Source organism: Phyllostomus discolor, chromosome 3, assembly GCF_004126475.2.
Source record: "Phyllostomus discolor isolate MPI-MPIP mPhyDis1 chromosome 3, mPhyDis1.pri.v3, whole genome shotgun sequence".
NCBI lineage: Eukaryota > Metazoa > Chordata > Mammalia > Chiroptera > Phyllostomidae > Phyllostomus > Phyllostomus discolor.
In genome coordinates, this window is record NC_040905.2 from 90,976,086 (window position 1) to 91,001,292 (window position 25,207).

Consider the following 25,207-nt stretch of genomic DNA (forward strand, 5'->3'; position numbering starts at 1 on the left):
TAAAGCCTTGGTGGTGGGGGGCACTCCTGGTTCTATATGCCACACCCCCCTCACCCCCCCCACCCCCCGCCCCGCCCAGTACCTCCTCCTTGGCCCTCAGAGCTGCTGCCCAGGAGCGAGGCTGGCACCACCCCACTGCGGGTGCAGTGCGCCCAGTGCAGGGCGCGGCCCCTCTGCGGAGCCTTGGGCCAGCTGCATTCTTCTCCGAGCTCAGGGTCCTCAGCTGAGAATGGCCTCAAGGCTGTGGGGGGTTCAGTGACGTCTGCAGTCACTGGGTTGGTGGCTGTTTGTCTTCTTGTGGGGGTGGCCTGGGGAGCTGGTCTGCTCTGAAAGGGCTTGCTCCCTGGGGTGAGGGGTGGAAGAGGGGCAGGAGTCCTCTCTGCCCCTTGAATCAGCCTTGACTCTCGTCTCACATGGACCTTCAAGATTCTGGGCGTGTGTGTACTTGTGTGTCTGTTTATATTTGAAAAATAAAAATTGTGCATATTCAAGGTGTACAGTGTGATGTTTTGATATCTATACTTGTTGTGAAACGATTAACACAGTCAAGCTTATTAACATATTCATCACCTCCCATAGTTACCGTAGTTACCATTTGTGTGTGTTGGGGGGAGGCTACTTGGGATCTGCTCTCCCGGCGCATTTCAAGTGTATCATGTGCTGTTATTAGCCAGAGGGGCCAAGCTGGACTCACAAGTTTGGGCCCTTTGATCCGTATTTCCCCGGTTCCCCCGCCTCCTAGCCCCTGGTAACGGCTCTGCTACTCTTTGTTACTGTGAGCTCTACATTTTTTTTTTCTGTTCCATATGTGAGATCATGACATATCTGCCTTTCTGTGTCTGGTTTATTTCACTTAGTATCCTGCCCTCCAGGCTCGTCCATGTCCCAAATGCAGGATTTCCTTCTTTTTATGGCCAAATAATATTCCACTGTGTATATGTGTATATAGGTCACATTTTTTATACAATTTTAAAATTTACATTAATCGGGGGCTGCTTTTTTATCCCTTCATCTGTTGATGGACATTTAGGTTGTTCCCATGTCTTGACTATTGTGAATAATATTGCAAGGAACACTGACTGGTTTCTTTTGGATATATTCCCAGAAGAGGGATTGCTGGATAGTATCATAATTCTATTTTAATTTTTTAAAGCAAACCTCCATCCTGTTCTCCACAGTGGCTACACCAGTTCACAGTTCTGCGACAGTGACCTTCCTTCCTCAGTTCCAGCTCATCTCTCTGGGAACACCCTGGCAGCCACACGCAGAGACAGCCTTGCACCTGCTCTCTGGGCCTCCCTTAGCTCAGTCGGGTGGACACATCACGCTAACCATCATGACGGGCAACGTTTGTGAACTCGTGCACCTCCTGGGAATTGTGTTAAACACTTAATGTAAATCTGTACTAGTCTGGTTGGGCTGCGGTAACAAAATTCTGTAGACTGGGTGTCTTAAGCAATAGACATTTATTTCCCAGAGTTCTTGAGCCTGGCAAGTCCAAGATCAAGGTGCTGGCAGGTCAGTTCCTGGTGAAGGCCCCCTTCCCGCCTCACGGACGCTGCCTTCTGAGTGTGCACAGGGAGGACCGAGAGAGAGAACTGGGATCTCTCTGCTTCTTATCCGTGTTATAAGGACATTAATCCCATCTCGGGACCCCACCCTCCTGACCTCATCTAAACCTAATACCTCCCAGAGGCCCCACCTCCACATACCAACACTTTGAGGGGTAGGGTTTCAATATATGAATTTAGGGGTGGGGGGAGACATAAACATTCAGTCCATAATAGCATCATCTGTTTTTTATTTAGAATTTACTTTTATTCTTTTCTGAGTGATTTAAAAGGCACAAAATTCAAAATCCAGAAAGCATTAAAGAGTATAGGGTAAAAACTAAAGCCCCCACCCACCCTGGAGGTGATCCTTATTAATCAGCTTCTCATGTTTTTTTTCCAAGAGATAAAACATTCCACCGCTACCCCTTGTAAATACAGATGTAAAAATTCAAAATGAAATATTAGACAATAGAATTCTGTGAGATAAAACAAGGATGGTCTGGTATGACCACACGGGGTTTATCGCAGGAATGCTACAATATGTTGGTTTGACATTTGAATGTTAACTAATGTGATTCATCAAAATAACAGAATAAAGGATAAAGTTATATGATCATCTCAGTAGATGTAGAAAAATCATCTGACAAAATTCAGCACCCATTCATGTTAAGTCATTCTCTCAGCAAATTAAGTAGAGAAGGGAATGTCCTCAATCTAATAAAGATAACGACACAGCTAATGTCGTACTTAATCGATGCAATACTGTACAGATTCCCCCTTAGCTTGGGAACCAGGGAAGGATCACTGTTGTCACTTGTATTCAGCATTGTACTGCAGGCAAAAACACAAGGAGGAGAAATAAAAGGCAAAAGGCATACAGATCAGAAACAAAGAAGATACAAAGAAAAGAACTCTATTCACAGATGACAATTGTGTACATAAAAAATCTAAGAGAATAGGCAAATACAGTGGTAGAACTTATAAATGAACTTATTAAGGCCACTGCGTACTAGTGTTCCCCCTCTCCAAATTCATATGCTGAAATCCTAACCCCAACATGGAGGTATTTGGAGAGAAGCCTTTGGGGGGTGATTAGGACAGGGGGAGGAGCCCTTGCGAAGGGGCTTACTGCTCTTGCAAAGGGCACTCACTCCACAGAGCTCCCTGCCCCTTCTCACCTGTGAGGACTCAGTGTCTACGAACCGCGGGTGAGCCCTCACTAGTCATGGAATCTACCAGCATTTTGTTCTTGGGTTTCCCAGCTTCCAGAACCATGAGAAACGAGTCTGTTATCTATGAGCCACCCAGGCTATGGTGTGCTGTAACAGCAGCTGGAATGGACTAAGATACAAGGTTACTACAAATAAGTGAGTAACTATACTCACAAGGTAGCAGGTGCAAGTGGGAAGTGAAGTGGAAAAAAATCTCATGCACAGGAAAAGCATTAGCTACTGTTATGGGGTACATGTTTATATCCCCCCATTCATATGTTGAAGCCCCCGATGTGACTGTATTTGGAGAGGGATCCCTAAGGAAGTATTGAGTAACTAAGGCTAAATGAAATCGTGAGGGTGGAGCCCTGATCCAATAGGATTAGTGTCCTTATAAGAAGAGACACCAGAGATTGCTCCCTCCCTCCCTCTCTCCGTCTCTCTTTCTTGTCCCCCTCCCAACACTCGTGCGCCCTGAGGAGAGTTCCCTGTGAGAACACAGTAAGAAAGTGTCTTTGTCTGCTACCCAGGGAGACAGTCCTCCCCGGAAGCCGAATTGGCTGGAATCTTGATCTTGGACTTCCCAACCTCCAGAAGTTTGAGAAAATATATTTCTATTGTTTAAGCCATTCAGTTTTTGATATTTTGTAATGGCAGCCTGAGCAAACTAAGGCACATACCTAGGAGTAAATTTAACAAAAGATGTGCACCCTGCTGAGAAAAATTAAAGATCTAAATAAGTGCAAAGTTCTGCTGTGGATAGGAAGACTCAGTATTATTAAGATGTCTGTTCTCCAGAAATTAATCTATAGATTCCATGAAATCTTTGTCAAAATCATAGTGGGATTTTACTTATTTTTTTTTTTGCAGAAATGAAGAAGCCAACTCAAAATAGGGGAATGCAACAAACCTAGGTATCTAAGACAGTTTTGAAGGAAAACAAAAATGGAAGGCTTATATTACCAGATTTTGAGACTCACTATAAAGCTACATTTACTAAGACCACGTGGTTTTGGGGCAGAGATGGAAAACCAGATCAATGGAACAGAAGAGAGAGTCTGGAAACAGAAAACAATCATTTGGTTGTCAGCAAGGCTGAAATAATTCAACGGGGAAAAGAAGGTCTTTTCAGTAAATGATGCTGGAGCAGGTGGATAGTCAGATGAAAAACAATGGAACTTAACTTCTACCCAACAAGTGATAAAATTTTAAAAATTGATAAGTTGGACTTTATCAAAATTAAAAACTGATTATCATAAATAACCACTAAGAAAATGAAAAGGCAAGCCACAGATTGGGAGAAATCAGTTGTAATACATACATCTGACAAGTCCCTTATAAAGAATAGAGTATATATTTTACAAATCAATGATAAAAAGACACAAAATCCAATGTAAAAATGGGCAAAAGTCTTGAACAGGCACTTCACATAAGAAGATATTCAATTGACAAGCCTGAAAAGGGATTCCTTTATTTAGTCAACAGCAATTGCAAGCTAAAGCCATAATGAAAGAGTGCTATATATACCTTAGAATGGCTAAAATAAAAATGATCGATAATACCAAATGTTGGCAAGGTTGTGAAGCAGCTAGGACTGATACATTGCTGCTAGGCGTGTGAACTGGTTTATCCAAACAGGTCACGGGAACCTGTTTGTCGCACTTACTAAAGTTAACATGTATCCATCCTATGTCCCATCAGTTCTATTCCTATGTGTATGATCTGGAGAAATAAAGACATCTGTTTACAAAGACCGTATTAGAATGCTCATAGCATCTTTGTCCATCGTACCTCCAGAGTAGAAACAACCCAATACCCACCAACAGGAGAATGGGCAAATGTGGTATATTTATATAATGGAATATTATTTAATGATAAAAGAAATAAAATACTTAACATGGATGAAACTCAGACATAACGGATGAGTGGGAGAAGGCGGACACAACTGGTTGTGTGCTGTAACTTCCATTTAGTGAATGAAGTTTCAGAACAGGAAACCCGTTCTCTGGTGAGAGAAGGCGGAAGAGTGGGTGTGTCTGGGGCCGGGCAATGGACACGAAGGTGTGCAAGGGGGCCTTTGAGTGATAGAAATGTTGGTGTACCCATGTGTAAAAGTTCAATGCGCTCAACATTAGATTTTCTATTTCACTGTATGTAAATCACATTTTAATAACACAAGAAAAATCCCTTTGCAGTGTGAGGAGTGAACTCAGTGCTGTCCCTCACAGCACTTATCACAGCGGGTGGTCACGTACTCACGTGCGGTGTGTGATTAGGGCCACAGGCTCTGACAGCGCAGCCCGTGCCTGCCTCCCTCACTCCTGTATTCCCAGAGCCTGGCCTGCAGCAGGCTCTCGGTGTGTATGTGTGAGAGCAGGAACCAGAGCCAGTGTCGGGTAAAACCAAACTGTGCGAGGTGCTGCTGGGGGCCTGAGAGGGGAGCCTGTCAATTCTGGCGGGGCGGGGGTTGTGAGGGTGCTTCACAGAGGAGGAGGGGTCGTTGGGGTCACACCCTGAAAGCCTTAGGGGATTTTCTCAGGCGGAGTAAAGGAGAAGAGCAAGGAGGCAGAAGAGCATTCACATGCAAAGGTGGGAGGGGCGGGGCTGGATCTAGGGCAGGATGAGCAGCTTTTGTGCTGGTGGTAGGAGCCATGGCTGGTGGTGGTAGGAGGAGGGCTGGTGGGAAGGTGGGCAGGGCCTCATTTACTGACCTAAAGATTTAGGTCTTTTGTTTATGTGAGCCATAGAAGATTTTGAGAGAGGGCAGCCACAGAACTGGATCTGCAATTTAGAAAGATCTGGGTTTGCAGACTGGAGCCCAGCAGAAGGACTGGGAGTTCTTCATGGATGTAAAAGGATGAAGTTCTCAGCTTCTTGCCCAGACTGAAGGAGAGGCAGTGAACACTGTTGGGCCTCCAGGTAAGACCCGAGGGGCCAGCCATGCTGAGCCCTGGCCCTCTGGGCTGGTGAAGCAGCGCCACCTGCTGGTGAGCCCTGTTCTTGGACTTCGAAGGCCGTCTGGCTCCTACTGGTCCTATAGTGGCACAGGCCAGAGCAAGGCCTCAAAATGAGGGGCAGAAAAAGACCTTCTCTGGGGGCCAAGCTCTGCCTTCGTGATTCCAGGGCCCAAGATCAGTTCCTTGTGCAGATGTAGGAAGAAACAGACGCAAACTAGTATTACTAGGCTCTACCAATTCTGCCCGCATTTGGATCGTAGTTCCACCACCTTGAGAAAGTTACTTAACTTCTCAGCCTCAGTTTTCTCATCTGTAAGTTAAGGAACAGTGATAGCATCCATCTGTTAGGGTTGTTGTGAGTCAGCAAGTGTAAAACACTCAGAACGGTACCTGCTACATGGTGAGCACTTAATGAAAGCTCTTGTCTATCTACACACACTAGTATTTTTATCATCATCATCATCATCATCAAGGAGTGGACTGGAGAATGCCTGGTGCATGTGGAGGGCTCGCAGACCAAAGGGTAGTCTGTGGCACAGGGGGCCCTGGGGTTGCTGTGTGAGCTGGAGCAGGGCCTGCACGCGTGGCTGAGCAGGTCAGACCCTCCCGACCACAGTGGGGATAGCCGAAGGGCGTGGGCTGGGAGGAAAGAGGCCAGATCTGTGTTTGCAAACTTAGCCTTCACGCACCCCTTTCTGCTCTGAGTGCCTCTCACATATGCCCTCCTGGGGAGCCTCGCACACCACGTTCTGGTCTCCATGGGGTCCTTGTCAAGCAGACCAGGAAACAGGCTCAGGGAGGGGAAGGAACATGAGCAAGTCCATGTTGTGCTTGTGCACTAAGGCTGGAGCCCGGAGCCCAGGCTGCCTCTGCCCCGAGGTGCTGGGGCTGTGGGAGCGATCCTGCCCTGGTGCCAGATGCTCCGGGGCAGCACAGGAGCCATGAGCACGGGACCCTTCCTGCCTGCACTCCTGCCCCGAGGGATTCGGGAGCGCTTCTGATCTTTCTCAGCCAGAGTAACCATCTTCTTCCAGGAATTAATTTAAAAACTGGCATCTTTGAAAAGTTTTTTGCTAGATTATTCATTTGTTTTTGGTTTTACTGAGAAATAATTGGTGTGCATTACTGTCTAAGTTTAAGGCCTACAGCCTGACGGTTGGATTTACTTATATCGTGGAATGATAACCACAATAGCACTGGCCCCTTTTATTTAAATGAGCACTTCTCTGCTCTCCGCTCTCCCCTCTCCCCTCTCCCCTCCCCCAGCTGGGCCTGCTGCAGGCTGGGAGGTCTGCAGCAGGCTCAGGGTGTGAGAGTGTGAGCCTGTGAATGAGTGCATGTGAGTGTTGAGTGTGTGAGGGTGTGTGTGGGTGTGTGAAAGCACGTGAGTATGTGTGTGCATGTGAGTGTGTATATGTATGTGAGGTATGAGCATGCAAGTGAACGTGTGTGTGAGTGTGAAAGTGTGTTTATGATGCAGACAGTCTATTTACACTCCTTGGGCCCAGGCTCATTAACCCACCTGTGCCCCACCAGGCCACCTGCTGTAGGAAGAGGTGATGGTAACACTGTCTCTCTGCCACCTCTTTCCCCAATGGCCTATGCCAGTTGCTTCCTGGGGTGGCTGGGGCGGGGGATCTTCGGTCCAAACCTCTCCAGATCCTGGCTGCAAGCATCTCTCTGCGCAGACTCTGGCTCCTCCCTCACTCGACGGTTCCCACCCAGGGCTGCACACAGCAGTACCCTCCTTGGCTCTGCAGGGGGAAGCTGGTTTTCTGGAATGTTTGCGAAACACAAGAGAGAGGATTTTTTTTAAAAAAGGGAAATTAGTGTAACAGGATTTTTCGTATTTGGTGCAGTGTTTCTGAAATTCAAGATGTGACTCGTGTGTTTTCCTGTCAACAGTACATCTCAAGATGTCACGCCTGCTGCTACCAATTAATTCATAACTTTTCCATTCAGTGGTTAAGTTGCTCGGTGTCAGCAGATTCAGATTTTGTGAAGTCATGGATTTTTGTTTTTAAGAGGTAGGAGTGCCAGCTTGACCGAGCAGCAAAGCTGTAACGATGCATGGGAAGAGGATAACAAGGCTGAATTCACCCCCGTTGTGAAATCTGGTCCTATGTGTCATGCTCACTGTGCTTGGAGTTTCCCACAATTTCAAAATAACGTTGATATAAAATAAGCATCAAACTTATTTGTAAGAAAAAATTGAAATTTTACTATGGGTTCCACAGCAATTTGCAGAGCATTTTATTGCTGCTGGAGCCCCACTACTGGGTTGCAAACTTTCACTGAAGTGTCTCTCTCATCCACTAGGCTGCGATTTCTTCAATACGGGGACTCAGTTTTATCCATCTTGACCAAATATAACATGTTGTTGGCACTCAGAAAGTATTCATTGGGTGAATGAACAAAAGGAAATAAAGATTGGAGAAAGGGTTGGAGTTCGGTGACTTGCAGTGGGTGGAAGTTACACAGGTTCTGATGATGTTTTTCTTTACCTTACTCATTATTTTGGTCAATGTCTTAGCTGGAACTGCTGCAATAAGATATCATAGACCAGGTGGCTTCAACAACAGAACTTTGTTTTTTCAGGCAGCCGTCTTCTTCTGTGTCCCCACGTGACCTTTCCTCAGTGTGTGGGGAGGGGCGGGGGGAGGGCTTCAGTATGTGGATTCTAGGGCACACGCTTCAGTCCACGGCCATTAGCGTGCAGGACGTCTTTCCACCACAGGTGGCCACACCTGCAGGCTTTCAGGAAGACAGAGCTGGAAGGAACTTTTGAATACACTTGGCACAGAGAGGGATGGGATGGCCACTTGCCCAGGGCCACACAGCCAGTGGCACAGAGCTGGGGCCACAGGATCCACTGGCTGGGCAGCCCCCAGAGCCCCGGGCTGGGCAGGAGCAGGGTCTGGGGAGGGGCAGGTGGGGGCCCACACTGTCCTGACGCTGCCCTTGTGTTGGCTACAGGACCCTGATCAGACCCACCTACAGAGTGTCCTACCGAACGGTGACGGCGCTGGAGTGGAAGTGCTGCCCTGGCTTCACCGGAAGCAACTGTGACGAGGGTGAGTCTCCCGGGACGTGGGGGTGGGGGACCGGGCCCTGGCCGGGCTGGGCTTGAGGGCTCTGCTGTGAGTGGGTCCTTCCCCACATTCTTCCCTTCCTTTTCTCATCACCTCGGGACCAGTGTCCTGGACCAGCTGAGCTGGGGTGCGCCCCAGTCCGGGGGAGAGGATTCTACGCACAGCCTATTTCTTTTGCTCTGGCCCCAACCCACCCAGAAATGGGGGCAGGCAGAGCCGGAAGTTTGGGCTCTGAGCAAATGCTGATGAAGGCCCACCAGCCTTGGAGCCACATCTGCTGCAGAACGAGGCGGGTGCACCTGGTGGGTGGCAGCAGAAGGAAGGCCTTGCCTGCTGCCCCTGCACTGCTGCCCGGCTGGTGCCCAGAGCTGGGCCTGTTTTTTGAGCCCCCGGCTGGGCTCAGCCTAGCTCTGGGGCCCGAAGGGGCCAAATAGCCACGTTTGGGTGGAAGTCAGAGATGGCCAGCAGCAAGTCCCCTCCACGCTCACAGCCTGGGAGAGCAGGCCCCGCCCCGTGAACAGGCTTGCAGCCCCCCTTGTTTGTGGCAGAGCCTGCCAGTCTTAAGGCTTAGGGGTCAGTTTTTTATTTGGAAATAGTAACTTCCCTCAACCTTGACTTTCTGACAAAATTATTCTTTCCTCTTTTTATAGTCTAATTTACTATTTTTGTTGTATATACTTTTATAGTATGTTAGGATTATAATAAAAGTTATAACGAGCTATAAGTTATGTACATGCTTTGGTTATAAACTGCCTAAAATGCTTTCAGTCATAAATGATAACATAACAGAACTAGCAGAAATGATGAGGATGCTGCTGCTGCTGCCGGTGCTTCAGTGGGCCCGTGACCCACGCTGAGCTGAAGGGGGCGCTGAGATGTGCAAGGAGCCAGTGGAATCCCTCTGTCTCATTTGTGAGCTGCCTGATCCTGGGAGTGGGGCGGGGGGGCAGCCTCTGGGGCTGGGCCACACTTGGGGGCACAGGGCTGTCACGGGCCTTCCTTGGGGAGGAGCAGGAGGGAGTTCAGGGGTGAGAGGGTGAGGTGAGGCTAACCCCCAGTGGAAGTGTGGGTGTCCGGACCCTGCGCCTTATGTGTTGAATGACCACAGTGTACCCAGTTCCCTTACTGAGATCTGCGGTCCTCAGAGCCAGGACTTGGACCTGCGCTTCCGGTCAGTGCCCTGGTGTGGGTGAGACCTCTGGTCCCCCAACGGCGCAGACCGGTTGTCGGCCTTCTGCAAGGGGTGGGGAGGCAGGGGCCTCCAGGAAAGTGATTGATTTTCCCTTGAGTAACTGACCGGTACTTCTCAACGGTCAGCATTGGGCTCTACCTAATGAAGCTCGGGCTTAGCCATGATTCTCACACAAGTAGATAGTGAGCCTGTGTTTCATTGAACTCAGTGAGGGAGCTGGCGGGATGGCAAAGCCGATGAGAAAGAGGATTAGAGAAGCGGATATATAGGCAGATTGGGAGGCCCCAAGACAACCCTCAGGTCCGATAATTTACTGGAAGGACTTATGGAACTCAGAAGCTGCTACACTCACATTTATGGTTTATGACAGTGAAAAGAAACAACCTAAACTCAGCCCAGGTAAGAGAGGCCAGGGGCAGAGTCCAGAAGGCGCCGTGCCCAGTTGTCCCCTCCCAGCGGAGGTGTGGACAGCGTGACCGCTCCCGACAGTGACGTGTGTCGATCAGTGCACGTGGGGCGCTGCCCGCCGGGGACGCTCCCTGAGCCAGGGTTCTCGGTGGGGCTCAGTCACACACACATCCGTGGTGGCTGCCCGCGTGGCTGGGCTGCGGGTCCCAAGCCCCTCCGGAGGTTGGCGGGCACCGTGTGCCCTGGGTGGTGTCTGCGACTCTAAGCACATTCCTAAGGTCCCAGGACAATTGTTCCTACTCATTCCCGTTTCTGCCTCTGTGCAAAGTCTGCGGATCAGAAGCACGCTCTCTCCACGCGGGTTCTACTTCTGTTCAGATGAGCTTCCCCCAGAGTAGCGTTTCTCTTCCGCTGTGTCTGGTCTTCCTTCCACGGGCCCCGGTCTGGGCCGTCTTAGGACGCTGGATTTGCCTGCGGAGGGGTAGGTGGCTCCAGCCTCCGAGGTGGCCTCTCTCTGGGCCTCCTTCCTCCCTTCTTTGCTTGTCCACATCCTCCTTCCTCTCGGCCTCTTGTCCTTCCTCCCTGGATGCCCGGGAGTGCAGGCCAAAGGCTCGGGGAAACTTCCCTTCACAGATATGTCTATCTAGGGTCGATCCTGATCATTTGCAAAGTCTGTATTTGTTACTTGGCCTACTTATTAAAGTTTATTTGGAACCCCCAAGTCAATACTAGAGGCACTTCATGGTCATTCACCGATGTGCACAGAGAGGCAAAAAATCCGAGCTGCCCGGTTAGCAGGCCCCCAGCCGAGGTCGAACACAGTGGAGCTGCTTCAGCTCTCACACTGCAAACGGGTGTTCTTTCAATGGTCTTTTTAATACCACAGTTTTCACATTTTTATGCTTTTTTGGGGAGGCGGGCAGACGATCCCATTGTTTAAAATGTCCCCAAGCATGGTGTTGTGTAGTGTTTTAAGTGCAAAAAGGCTATGATGTGCCTTACGGAGAAAGTGTGCGCTGTGAATAAGCTTTGCTCAGGCATCGGTTCTAGTGCTGCCGGCTGTGTGTTCAGCGTCCATGAGTCAGCGGTGTGTACTCAGTACGGTGTCTTTAAAGAGAGGCACACAGAAAACAAGGCTACTGTGGGATCAGCTGACGGAAGCGTGGTGATGCGCCCATCCACCTAGCCCTGCCCCCCCCGGGAGCAGCGGTTCAGTGTTGGCTGATTTGGAGTTCCCGGTGTCTTTACAGGACATAACCGCCATAAATAACAGGAGCTCACTGTATGTGTGAATCTAGAGCTATATTTACATATCTAGAAATATTTTTTCTTATTACAAAAGCAAGTACACATGCACTTTTCTTACAAAGCAAGAAGACTTGAAAATACCCTTTGACATTGACCTCAAGTGTTAGCTGAGTGAAACGCCTTCGGGCTGAGCTCTGAGCTGACAGGTCAGTTGCGATGAGCCTGTTGTTTGATGACTGTCTTTTTCATAGAAGTTGTCACGAGCATCGCTCCTTGTCGATGTATGGCTTTCTGTAGGATCATCTGGAGTGGGGGGTTGCATTTGGGTGCATGCTTTATTAAGTAACCCCCACTGTAAGGTATTTAAGTTACTTCTAATTTTAAATTATCACTAGCATCGCTGTAAACATCTTTTTTTTAACTGAGGTAAAATTTACATACACTAAAATGCACCAACCCTAAATGTGCAATTTGGTGAGTTTGGAATAACACATAAACACTTCCATCACTTCCCAGAAAGTTCCCACCACTAAACAACCACTGTTCTAATTTCTATCACCACAGATCTGTTTTACTTGTTCTTGAACTTCATATAAATGGAATCATATGGTGCGATTCCTTTTCGTGTATGGTTCTTTCATTTAACATAATTTTTGAGATGTGTTCATGTTGTTACATGTGCATCAGTAGTTTATTTGTTTTTGTTCCTGGGTATTATTCCAATATATAAATAATCACAATTGTATTCATTCATTCTCTTATGGATAGTAATTTGGGTTTTTCCTAGTTTTGGGCTTTATGAATAAAGCTTCTGTGAACATATATTTTTATTTTTCTGGGATAAATCTCTAGAATTGGTAGGTCATGGTGTATGTTTAATTTTATAAGAAAGAGCTCAAACTTTTTCCAAAGTGATTTACACTCCCACCAGGAAAGCATGTTCCAGTTGCTCCACGCCCTTGCAAACATTTGGTGTTGTCCATCTTTTTTCTTTTAGCCCATGCAGTGGATGTACAATGCTCTCCAACCGTGATTTTATTTGTGTTTCCCTGTCGACAAATGATGCTGAGCCTCCTTCTGTGTGCCCGTCTGGTGTGCCTACCAGCCATTCTTGTGTCTCCTTTTGTGAAGTCTGTCCAGGGCTTTTGCCCATTTCTAATTGGGTTGTTTAATGTTATAAAAAAACAGCCAAACTATTTTCCAAAGAGGTTTTGACAGTTTACATTCCCACAAACAAAGTGTGTTCCAATTGCTCCATAGTCTTGCCAACGTTTGGTGACCTTAATCTTTTTAATTGTATCTGTGGAATAAAATGGAATGTACTTTTTTCTTTTTAAGGACTATTTTGACTACTTTAGTTCTTTTGTGTTTCCATAAAAAATTTTAAGGTCGACTTTTCAATGTCCACACAAAGCCGTTGCGGGGGCTGGGATCGGGACTGTGGCACAGGGCACGGGCGGTCTGGGGAGAACGGCCGTCCCAGGGACAGGCCTGCTGGCCCACGGCACCGCACCGCACGCAGGTTACGTGGTCCTCCGTCAGTTTTCCCAGCCTTTCTGCAGATTTCAGAGTAGAGGGCTTGCTTGTGGTTTGTTAAGTGTGTTTCTAAATATTTGGTACTTTTGATGCTTTTTAAAAACATGAAATTGCCTTTTAAAATATGGTTTTCTAATTTTTTTGATGCTACTATTTAAAAATATATTTGATTTGTAAATATTGATCTAGTATCTGAAAACCATAGTAAATTTATTTATTAGTTCTAGTAACTTATTTATTGATTTCTTTGGAATGTCTACAAAAACTCATGTCCTCTGTGAATAAAGACATTTTTGTCTCTTCCTTTAAAATCTTTATGACTTTTCTTTGTATTGCCATATTGGACTGCTTGAACTTCTAGTAAAATGTTTAATAGAAGTGATGAGAACAGACATATTTACCCTGTTTCTGGTCATGGGGGAAAGTTCTTAATATTTTACTATTAAGTATGTTGTTAACAGTATATTTTTCTTACATGCCATTTGTTAGATGAAGACAATCTCTTCTATATTGTTAGTTTGCTGGAGAATATTTATCATGAATAGGTACTGAATTTTATCAAATGCGTTTTCTGCATCTGTACTGAGGTAATTATATTTTTTGTTCATAATTATGTTAGTGTGACAAATTACATTGAACACTAGCCAACCTTTGGTTTCTGAGAGTAACGTTATTATTACTGGGATGTATTATCCTTTTCTGTATTTCCATATCTGATATTTATGTGTAATTTTCTTCCCTTGTAATGCCTGTCAGTCTTTAGTTATGAGGGTATGCTGTTCTCATAAAAAGAACTGGGAGATTTTTCCTCCTCCTCTATTTTTTGAACGCATTTAAAAAATAAGGTTGGCATAGCTTTTCCCTTACATGTTTAGTAGAATTTCTTTGTGGGGAATTTTTTAGTAACAAACTTGTTGATATCAAATGAATTATAACAGATTTTATAGATACAGGGCAATCCATAGATCTAGGGCTATGCGTGTGTTTTTTTATTTTAATAATTATGGGCGCATTTTAAAATCAACCTTATTGAGGTAAAATTTACATGTAACTTATTACATACGTCAGAAGCGTACAGTTAAGTAAATTTTGGCCCTGTGAGTAATTTCACACATAATTCTGTTTTCTCTGGTATTCTGTCTGCCAAACGTGCCTCGGCCTCCCTGAGCCTGGTTGCATCCCTTCAGTCCCGGGGCTGCTGCATTCCGCCGAGCCCCTCTCTCTGCTCTGGTCCAGGAGGTGCCTTCAGAATTGCCTTGTTCATTTTCCGTCTCTCAGGAACCATTGCTCCACATTGTTCAATGTCTGTGGATATTTGTTTCATCAATTTTGTCCAATTTTCTAATTGTTTATGGTGGGAGGGCAAGTTCAGAGTGAGTGAGTATGACTGGAAACAGAAATTGCACATTTTCCTTCACTGGATTTTTAGTTATTCTTCTCTGTATTATTTCTTAGTTGTTCTTCTAAGGATTACACTGCCTCCTTAACTTCCTGCAGTAAACAGGGTAGATGGGGCTATTCCGTGTAAGTTAGAAGAAAGTGTTACTAGTACAGTTCGATTTACCCAGCCCCAACATCCTTCATGCTGTTGTGGTCATGTTTTAAACCCGAATATATTATAACATTCAGAGCTCAATAACATGATTTTTGAATTAACTAGCCAGATAATCTTTTTAAAGAGCGAAAGGAGAAGAAATGATCTTTTACTTTTCTCATAGCTATCATTCCCAGTGGTCTTTACTTCCTTCCCGGGGCTCTACGCCTCCAGCCCCTGTCCCTTGTCCTCAGCCTCGGGGGTTATTTCCGTGGGAACTGTTGTAATAGCATAAAAATAAAACGTAATCAAAAGGAAGTGATTTTAGCATTTTTGTAGTACAGATTTGCATGCAGTAAATTCAGCTAATACAGATTTTTTTTAGTATTTACTTGGCCTTCATTTTAATTAGTTAGTTAATTAAATTTTGGTGAAATACACAGACATAAAATTAACCACTTTAAAATGGATAATTCAGTGGCATTAAGCACATTCACGATGTTTTGCAGCCGCCCCCACTATCTGGTTCCAGAACTTATTTTTATCACCCCGAAGGGAAACCCTATACCCATTATGCCGTCATTCCTCACTCTCCCTTCCCTTAGCCCTTGGCAACCACAAATCTGCTTTCTGTCTCTATCGATTTGCCTGTTCTGAATATTTTATATAAATAGAACCATACACTATGTGGCCTTTTGTGCCTGGCTTCTTTAACTTAGCATAATGTGTTAAAGCTTCATCCAAGATGTGGCATGTATCTGAATAATGAATAAAATTCCATTATATGGATATACCACATTTTGTTTTTTCACTCACCCATTGATGGACATTTGGGTTTTTTCCACATTTCAACTATCGTGAATAGTGCTGTTATGAACATTCACATACAAGCTTTTGTTTGAACACCTGTTTTCGATTCTTTTTGATACATACTGTAGGACTGGGGTTTCTGCATCATATGGCAATTCTGCGTTGAACTTGCTGAGGCGCTGCAGAACTGTTTGCACAGCAGCTGCCCTGTTCTGCATTCCCACAAGTAATGGACAAGGCTCCGTTTTCTCCAGTCATCATCGCCAGTCCTTTATTTTCCATTAAGTTTTGAATAATATTTTCACTGAGTTCATAATTCTGGATTGATGATTTTTTCTTTCATTACTTGAAACAGATTGGTTGATCCATTGTCTTTTGACATTATTGTTTCTGGTGGAAAGTCTGCTGTACTCATATTGTTTCCCTTCTGTGAATGTGTTTCCTTGCCCCCTCTGGCTGTTATCAAAAAATTTTTAAATCTTTGTGTTAAAGCAGTTTGGCTGTAATGTTACCAGCTGGGATTTTCTTAATCCTGCTTGGGGTTCTTTGAGCATTTGGGTGTATAAGTCCATTTGGGGGGGGGGGTTGTTTTTACCAAATTAGGAAATTTTTGTTCTTGGTTTTTTCAGGTACTTCTCTGCCCTATTCTCTTAAGATTCCATTTGCACATGTTAGATCACTTGGCATTGTCATTGAGGTTCTGTTTTTTTTGTTTTTGTTTCTGTGTTTTTGTTTTTTACCACTCTGATTTTTGGATTGGATAATTTCTGCTCATCTGTTTTCAAAGTTCATTGACTTTCTTCTGATCTCTGTGATCTTCCGTCAAGCCCATCCTGTGAAATTTTCATTTCAGATACTGTGCTTTTCGGTTCTAAAATTTCCATTTTATTTTTTGTTTATGTTTCCCTGATAAGATTTTTTTCCATCTGTCCAATCATTTTGACCATTATTTATTTAATATCCTAGAATTTATATATAATAGAGGCTTTTATGTCTTTGGCTTCTATTTTCAACATTTGTGTCATCTTAGGGTTTTTGTGTATTGACACTTTTCTCTTGACTTGAGTCACAATTCCTTCCTCCCTCCCTCCTTTCCACCCTTCCTTCCTCTCTCCCTTCCTTCCTCCCTTCCTTCCTTCTTCCCATGGTAATAACTTTTGGTTATATACTGAACAATTTGACATGCCGTAGAGGTTCTGGTTTCCTTGAAGAATGTTGATTTTTGTTCTAGCAAGCAAGATACTGTAAAGTTACAGTATCTAGCAAGTTACTGTAAATTTATTAAGGCTTAGTTTTAATAGCTTATCATGGAGGGTATGTAAATCCCCTGGACCTGGGATATAGTTTTTACTTCTAAGGCATAGACTGTCCGTGGCTTCAAGGCCAAGTCCTAGGTATTAAGTAAATGCCCTACCTTGGAGAGACACGAGCTCTGAATCATCTTCCTTCTGTTGGGCAGAAGTTTATAGCTCTGCTTAGCTTTTGTAGCCTTCCTCCTATTTTTTACTACTGAGCTGTATGGAATCTCCCATATGTATGCAATCTCCCATATGTATGCACAGTTTAGGGGTCAGCCAATGATTTCAGGGGACTTTGCACACGGAGTTTGGGGCTCTCTGCTCTATGTGCCTACTCCCTTACTAGATTTCTTCCCTTTGGCAGCCTTAAGCCTAAACAACTGCAGTTTTTAACTTGATTTCTGGCCACTCTGCAGGGCCTGAACTGAGGTGTGCCCTCAAAGGAAAAGTCATATAATGTAGAATTTACTCAGTGCTGTTCCCTTTTGGCAAGAGTTGAATTCCCTCCAGTTTCTGCTGCCTTTTTGTTGGTTTCTAGTGCCTTCAAATAGTTGTTTAAAAACAGAATCTACAGTTTGTAATTTTTACCTAAAGTAGAGTTAGTCTGGTACAAGTTACTCCATTATTACGGGGACTGGAACTTTGTGAACATCTGTTTACCTAAAATCTTTGCCCACACCTTTAATTATTTAGGATAAATCCATGCAGCATTATTAAGTTAAGGCCTTTGAATCATACTGCCAGACTAGTCCCTAGAAAGGTTGCTGTTGCACTGGTGTGGATGGACTGAGGGGTTCTGGAGGGCAGAGGGCGCCGTCGTCATCTGTTTCCCTGGTGTGCCCTGCACAGTGCCTGGCACTTAGCCAGGGCTCTGCCGAGGCTGTTGACTCGCCATGAATGGAACATGAGTTCTGCCGTGCTGATCAAAGGAGCCAGCACTGAGGCTGGGACTCAGTACGGTTACTGCACCACTAGATTTAATTTAAAAAGTAGTGCTTTGAGCCACATCCCACCAGTAGATGTCCCTCCAGTTAGTTCAGGCAGCTGGCAGGAGAGGTAACATCATCACCTTCGTCAGCATCATATCATCATGCCGTTATTTCTTACCTTTGAAATGGTGCTCTACACTTCGAGCTTTCAGTCACATGCTTCTATGTTACCACGGTACAGATGCTATTACAGGCTGCGTGGTTGTGTGTCCCCTCCCCGCCGTCATTCCTACGTGGAAGCCTATTCCCCAGTGTGGTGATGTTAGGAGAGGGGTAGGTTATGAGGGTGGAGCCTTTATGAATGGGATTAGTGCTTTCATAAAAGAGAGCTCGCTCCCCCTTTCTGCCATGTGAGGACACATGAAGAAGATAGATGCCTATGACCCAGGAACTTGGCTGAGGTCAACCAGCCAGGATGTGGCCTATGCAGAACTGGAACCTGGTTCTTTGCTCCTGATTAAGTGCTCTTCACTCTAAGCCACCTGGGACCTTTGTAGTCTTGAGAAGTCCGACCCAGGTTGTCTGATCACAGGGGCAGGGCATGTGGACTTCGGGCTGGCCCCGTCCTGCAGCACCTGAGATGGCCTGCTCCGTAGTGCATTAGAGGCCAGATCTAATGTTGCCTTGGGTTGTGGAGAAGATCTGCCACAAAGTCATCAGGAGATGAAAAGTTTAAGTCAAGTAGGAGAACTTTCTTCTTTTTTTTTTTCCAGCTGGAGTCCTGGCCAGGACAGGAAATGAACCCTCTGGGCTCCCATATAGGCACAGGCAGGTTCGGGGTGAGGTGGCTTCGTTAGTGCATCCAAGCATCAAGCTGATTGATTTGAGTCCAAGATGATGTTGACATTTCACCCCTGGCTCGAGCTCTGTGTATGAGTGTGTTTGTGTTTGGAATGGCTGAGGGTTCAAAGCTAGAAAGAGTTCTCCTGGGAGGAGGCTGCAGCCTTCTGGCCATTCTGCAGAGCTCAGCATTTTGGGGAAATGCCTCTCAGTGAATCTCATGCTGTTTCTGAGACTTGTCTACTGCAGCTATCATTAAAGGGAGGGACAAGGAGCAGCGCCATTTATTCAAGATGGCCAAATGCCTGGGAGATTCTAGTCATTGCGCTAGATGCTTGGGTCACATTGATGAAAAGGGGATTTCATCAGTGAAAGCTTATGAGCCCCCAGGCAGGGGGGGTGTGTCGGTGGGAGGGCCGGGGTTGGTACGGTGGCCAGAGGAGTGAGCAGATAATCCTAATCCTATGAAATAAGGGTGTGTTGCTCAAGGCATGTTTGAGGTGCTGTGGGACTGTAGGAGGCAGGGACTCAGGCCTTCCTTCAATGCCTGGCCCTCTGCATCCAGCTTAGCTCATTTTCTCAGGGCTCCAGGCCCCTGGGCACCCCCTCTCTTCTGTGGTTTCCCTATTTCCCACCCACTGGTTCCTTCCCGTCAGCACGTGAGCATACCAAGCACCTCTCATGTTTAAGAAGACAGTCTCAGTGATTTTGCATTGCCTTTAAGCCATGGCCCTGACTTGGGCTTCCTTTCTCAGCCAAGGTTCTTAAAGGAACTGCCCACCTTCCCTGACTCAACTTCCTTGTTCCCTGGGTCTTCTCTGACCTGTGAGGCAGGGCCTCTGCCCCATTTTTCACGCAGAGGGTCTTCTCACTGACCCACCTCCCTGCAGGTCATATCCTTGTCATACATGTTTCTGCTTCCTCAGACAGTGGCAAAGAGCCGGAACCTGGCGTGCTTCTTAGATGAATGAATGATTGCAAGGGCGTTTTTCCGCCTACGTTAGATAATGAGGTTCAGCAGGTGGCTGTATGACGATCTCCATTGTACAGATGAGTAAGTAAGACGTAGAGAAACACTGACATTACTGTGTGAGACCCTGCGAGGTCAGCGGGGGAGGTGGAGGCCCAATGCCTTGACGAGGAAGATGCCATCATTGCTGGTGGCTGTCTGGCTGGCTGAGCTGAAGAGGACACCTCACAGGGCCTGTCCACGTGGTCACTTTCCACACCTGCCTTCTTCCTGGCATCTCCGGTAAACTCTGGGCCCTGGCCTGGTGGGGAGGACGAGCTGAGGGCCTGTCTGTTTGGCATCTGCTCTTGCTCTCAGCTTCGACAGACAGCGTGGCCTTGCTGATGAGACTCTGGGCCCTTTGATACTTCATCCCGGGCTGGAGTGGTTCCAGCTGTTGGAACGGATTTTGTTGCCAGACAGGCATCTTTCAGCACCTCCCATCATACTGTGTGGGGCTGTAAATATCCACAGATGTCACCTGCCTTTTCTTTCTCTGGGAAGAGATTTCACGAAGGCTGGCCCATGTCGTAGGCGCATAGTTTGGCTGCTGGGCTGTCTGCACATCCAGAGGGCTCTCAGCGCTCCCCGTGGTGGCTTCTTCTCCCACGGGCATTTTATGGGGCGCGACAGGGGCCAGATTGATGTCACGGGAGATGACTGCTAAGGTCATGAATTTTCTAGACTCTTCTGGGTCTGGATCAGGCCACCTAGAGGAAACCGGGGCATTTCCCCATTGGCTACAGGGACCCTGCATCTCCAGGGCAGAGGCTCCAGATTCTAAGATGAGGTTTTCCTGTCACTCACTCCAACGTGCTGGACACAGGGTGTAGGAAAGGGCGGGGGAGAGGCTGGGAACGTCAGTCTCTCTTGCTCTTGTCAACCATCTCTTTGAGAGGTCAGTGGAAGCTAGCCCAGAGTCAGGGAGCTGGCCTGTTGGAACCGTCGAACGGTGCCAGTGTTATGGGGGTAAGATGTGTGTGTTGAGAGGGTGCCAGGGGAGGGGGTGGAGGAGAGAGCTCAACAGCCAGCAGGCTGGGTGGGACCCATCATGAGAGCCCTAGAACTGGGAGGTACTAAGGAGTAGAAAACACAGGTGTTTGAGAGAAGAGTCTGAGCAAAGCAAACCAGGAGCCTCACACCTGAGCCGAGACGGGGCTTGCAGGGAGGGTTCGCACAGTGAGCCACAGTCTTCAGGAGTAATGCAGCTGTGCACTGCCTTCCGTTTTCCCCGAAAGAAGGGTCCACGCCTCTCAGAAGGCAAAGACAGGCCACAGTTGGCAAGCAGAGGCAGGCTCATTAGATTAGTTTTCCTCTGTTAAAATGTGTTGCTATCCTGACCCTAAGCTCAGTCTTTTCTAGGAAAGGTGTGGAGATGTATTGGGATCCAACCTTCTCAAAGACTGGACAGGGCATTTTCTTACACTTAATTCCAGTGTCAGGCAGAGAGGGCCCAGCTCTCAGTGCTTGGGGTTGAGAACTTCCAGTGGAAAAAGCAGGGGCTGGGCCTTCCTGGTGAGGAGAGGGCTGGGTGGAGTTGACATCTCCCAGAACTGCAGAGCCAGCTGCTCTTTGCAAAGCACTGTGGGCCTGAGCTGGTGAATCTGGGTTCCCGGTGCCTGACGGTCATCCTCACCAGCCACATTGGAGCTGAGGGATGTCAGCCTGGAGCAGACCGGAGGTTTATGCAATTTTGACTCATGGCAGGAGGTGGTGGGGATGCTGGAACCCTGCGTGGATGTCCCCAGATTTCCTCTTCCCACCTCTGCAGGCTGTGTCCGTGGGCCCTGAGAAGGCACACTGCAGCCCCACCAGGCTCTGTTGTGTGTGGGCTAGGGAAGCCGTCCTCCCTTAAGGAAGAATGGAGAGCCAGTCTCTGGACCACCTCCGTGCCCCCTGGGGAAGCTTGACCCAATTCATTTTTATGAGACGACAGCATAGTCTCATAAAAATAAATTCACACGTCCTCAATGACAAGCTCTCTTTCAATCCACTTGTCTTAGCGTGGGCTGTTATAACAGAACGCCACAGACTGAGTGGCTTTACAAAAACCAGACATTTACTTTTCACAGTTCTGGAAGCCGATGACTCGAAGATCAAAATTCGGGCAGATTCAGTTCCTGGCGAGAGCTGAATTCCCGGCCACTTTCTCACTGTGTCCTCCTCCCGTGGTGAGGGCAGGAGAGGGAGAGAGCTCTCTCTGATGTCTTTTCTTAAAAGGACACTAATTCCATCACAGGGTCCCACCCTCATGACCTCTTCTAGTCCTAATCACCTCCCAGGGACTCCGTCTCCACACACCATCGGGGTTAGGGCTTCCACATGAATTTCAGGGCAATGCACACAGTTGAGTCCATAGCACAGCAGGGCTGGGAGGGAGATGCTTGGCTACTTGGCATTCCCCTTTGCTCGTGTGTGGATGTGACCTGTCCCTGGTGTTCCCAGTGACACTAAGGGAACCTTGCAATCTGGAGCCTGTGCCCGCCCAAGGTTTCCTGGGGGCCTGGCCCCTGGCTGGCAGCCATTGTTTGCCCACTGAGTCCCCAGGGACTCCCCCGGTCCAAGCAGTCACTCCAGTGAGGATCTGGGTTTCAGCAGCCCCCTGAGATCCTGCCTCACACCTCACCCTCAAATCCACCCTGCACATAACCCTCAGGGGGACCCCGTAGGGGCAGATCGGACCTTGCTGCTACCCTGCTGAAAACCCTCCGTCACTCCCCTTCCTCCGCAGGAAGACATCCGGCCTCCTCAGGCCTGCATCCCTCTCTGGCTTCAGTGCCACGTCTCTTCCTCTCACACTTTCAGCCCCAGTAAAACCAAACAGCTTTCAACAGTCTAAACCCATCAGACTGCTTCCCGTGTCTGTGCCTTTGCACTGGCTGTTCCCAGGTCACCAGTGCCCTTCCCCGCGCTATCTTACTGTGGAACCTCTCTGTGGTCCCTTAAACCCTTGACTGGCTGGCCCGTCCCATCACCGTCTCGTGGCAGCAGGTGGCGGGGATGCTGGGATCCTGCACGAAGGAGAGAGGTGTGCCGTCACCGGTGCTGCCTCTGGGCCCTGAGCCCCTGAGTGTGCGCACAGCAGGTCGCACGTTGGATGAGGAATTACTGAGCCTCTCTCCCACCAGCTAACTCTCCCACCAGCTAACTCAGGAGCTCCCGATGGCAGGGCATGGATCTGACCCCTCTGTGTCCTTGTGCCTGGCAGAGGGCCCAGCACGTAGGAGGTGTTCAACAAATGCTCATTAAATCACGAAAGTTTGGCTTCTTGGGTTCTTTGCAGGGAGAGCATCCCTGAGTCCTGCTCAGAAGACCCGGCCTGGGCTCTGAGGATTCTGTTCTAACAGCTGTGCAGGCACCAAAAGGAATTTGAGCCAGGCCCTGCTCTGTGTCCTCATCTGCAAAATGGGGGCAGGTGAGGCCCGGCCTGGTGTGCGGAGCCTCCGGGCCAGGACTGTCCTGGACCGACAGCTGACACTGAGCCCGGGCCTCTTCTTCCCCCTAACTTTTAAAGAAAATTGTGATAAAAAAATACTGTAAAATTTACCATCTTAACCATTTTAAGTGTATAGTTTAGTAGTGTTAAGCATACTCACTCTATCATGCAGCCAATCTCCAACCTTTTTTAATCTTGAAAAACTAAAACTCTATACCCGATAAACACCCCTCCACTCCCCACTGCTGCCACTTTACTCCGTTTCTATGACTTTGACTACTTCAGACGCCTCCGTAATCGGAATCGCACGGTATTTGTCTGCCCATGACTGGCTCGTTTCACTCAGCACTCACGTTCATCTATGTTTTACCATAGGAGAAAGTTTCCTTCCTTTTTAAGAGTGAATAGTATTCTACTGTGTGTACATACCACAGTTCTTATATCCATCCACCCATCCGTCGGTGGACATTTGGGCTACTTCCATCTCTTGGCTATTGTGAATAGTGCTAATATGAGCATGGGCGTGCAGGTGTTTCTTCAAGATCCTGATTTCTTCAATTATTTTGAATATATACTTAGAAGTAGGATTGCTGGATCATATGGTAGTTCGGTTTTTAGTTTTTTGAGGTACTGCCATACTGTTTTCCACAGCAACTGCACCAATTTACATTCCCACCAGCAGTGTACAAGGCTTCCAGTTTCTCCACATCCTCGCCAGCACTTGCTACTTCCCTCCCTCCCTTCCTTCCTTCTTTCCATAGTAAGCGTCCTAATGGGTGTGAAGGGGTATTTCATTGTGGTTTTGATGTGCATTTCCCTAATGATTAGTGATGTTGAGCATCTTTTCGTATACTCCTTGGCCATTGTGTATTATCTTTAAAGCAGTGTCTATTCAAGTCCTTTGTTCATTCTGGAATCAGGTTGTTTACGTTTTATTGTTTAGTTTTAGGAGTTCTTTATCTATGTTGGATATTAACCCGTCATCAGATGCCAAATTTTCGAATACTTCCCCCCTACCCCGCTGTTCCAGTGGTCGCCTTTTCATTCTGTTGATTGTGCCCTTTGCTTCACAGAAGCTTTTAAGCTTGATCTCATTTGTCTATTTTTATATTTTAAATAGACAAATCTCATTTGTCTATTTGTTTTTCTGTTGCCTGTGCTTGTGGTGTCGTGTCCAAGAAGTCATTGCCAAACTCAATGCCATGCAGTTTTTTCCTGTGTCTTCTTCTAAGAGTTTTACAGTTTTAGGTCTTACAGTCCAGTCTTGAACCCACTGAGTTGCCTTTCATATACAGTGTTGGGTAAGGGTCCAGCTTTATTCTTCTGCATGTGGATATCCAGTTTTCACAACATCATTTGTTGAAAAAAAATTGTCCTTCCTCTCCCCCACATGTTTCAAATGAAAAATTTCAAACATACAGAGAAGTTAAAAGACCTTTACTGTGAACACCCCATCCCACAGCCACTATCTAGATTTTATCATTTTACTATGTTTACTTTGTGAGATATTTATGCCTCTCCCCTTCCCTCCCTCCCTCTTATTTTCGGTGCATTTCAAAGTAAACTGCAGGCACCCGTCCACCTCTTGCTTTGGACTCTCACACACATTGTACCCAGCAGGCATTTAATGCTGGGGGTCCTGGGCTTTCGTGGACGTGAGCCACACAGCCTCGGGACCACCCTGTGAGGAAGATATGGGCCAACCTTTTCATCCCTGAGCCCCGTCCGCTCAGCCAGCACTCACACAACGGGTATGAGATGAATGAGGATAAAGTGACCCGGCTGGCGGGGGGGTGGCAGAGCTGCGACACGAGCCCCACTTGCTCACAGAACCCCAAACCCTGCACGCTCTACTCCACCACACCGCCTCTCTGCTTTCCCTGCAGACAGTTCACCCGCTCGCAGCACATCTGAATGGGAAGTGGGTCCCACCGTGCGGCCTCCCTGCCCCTCAGATTTGGAGAATTCCAGACCCCACCCTGCCCTGCCCAAATAAAGTCTCTGAGTCAGTGCCATTAACTTTTCTTCCCCAGAAGGAATCGCATCTGTGCCTGGCTTGGTCTGCACCTGGGAGGATTCATGCACCCCATGGCCACCCTCACATGGCTGGGGAGGCAAGGAGCTAAGGAGCAAGTGAAAGAGCTGGGCTGCTGG

The 25,207-nt window shown here is 47.2% G+C and overlaps 1 protein-coding gene across 1 annotated transcript in view; it reads left to right on the plus strand.

Moving 5' to 3' along the window:
• Positions 1-25,207, plus strand: part of COL26A1 (collagen type XXVI alpha 1 chain) — a 175,689-nt gene that overhangs the window by 63,182 nt on the left and 87,300 nt on the right. Inside the window, exon 3 of the mRNA XM_028515606.2 lies at positions 8,698-8,795. Within this exon, the coding sequence (XP_028371407.1) occupies positions 8,698-8,795 (98 nt within the window). The remainder of the gene's footprint in view (positions 1-8,697; positions 8,796-25,207) is intronic.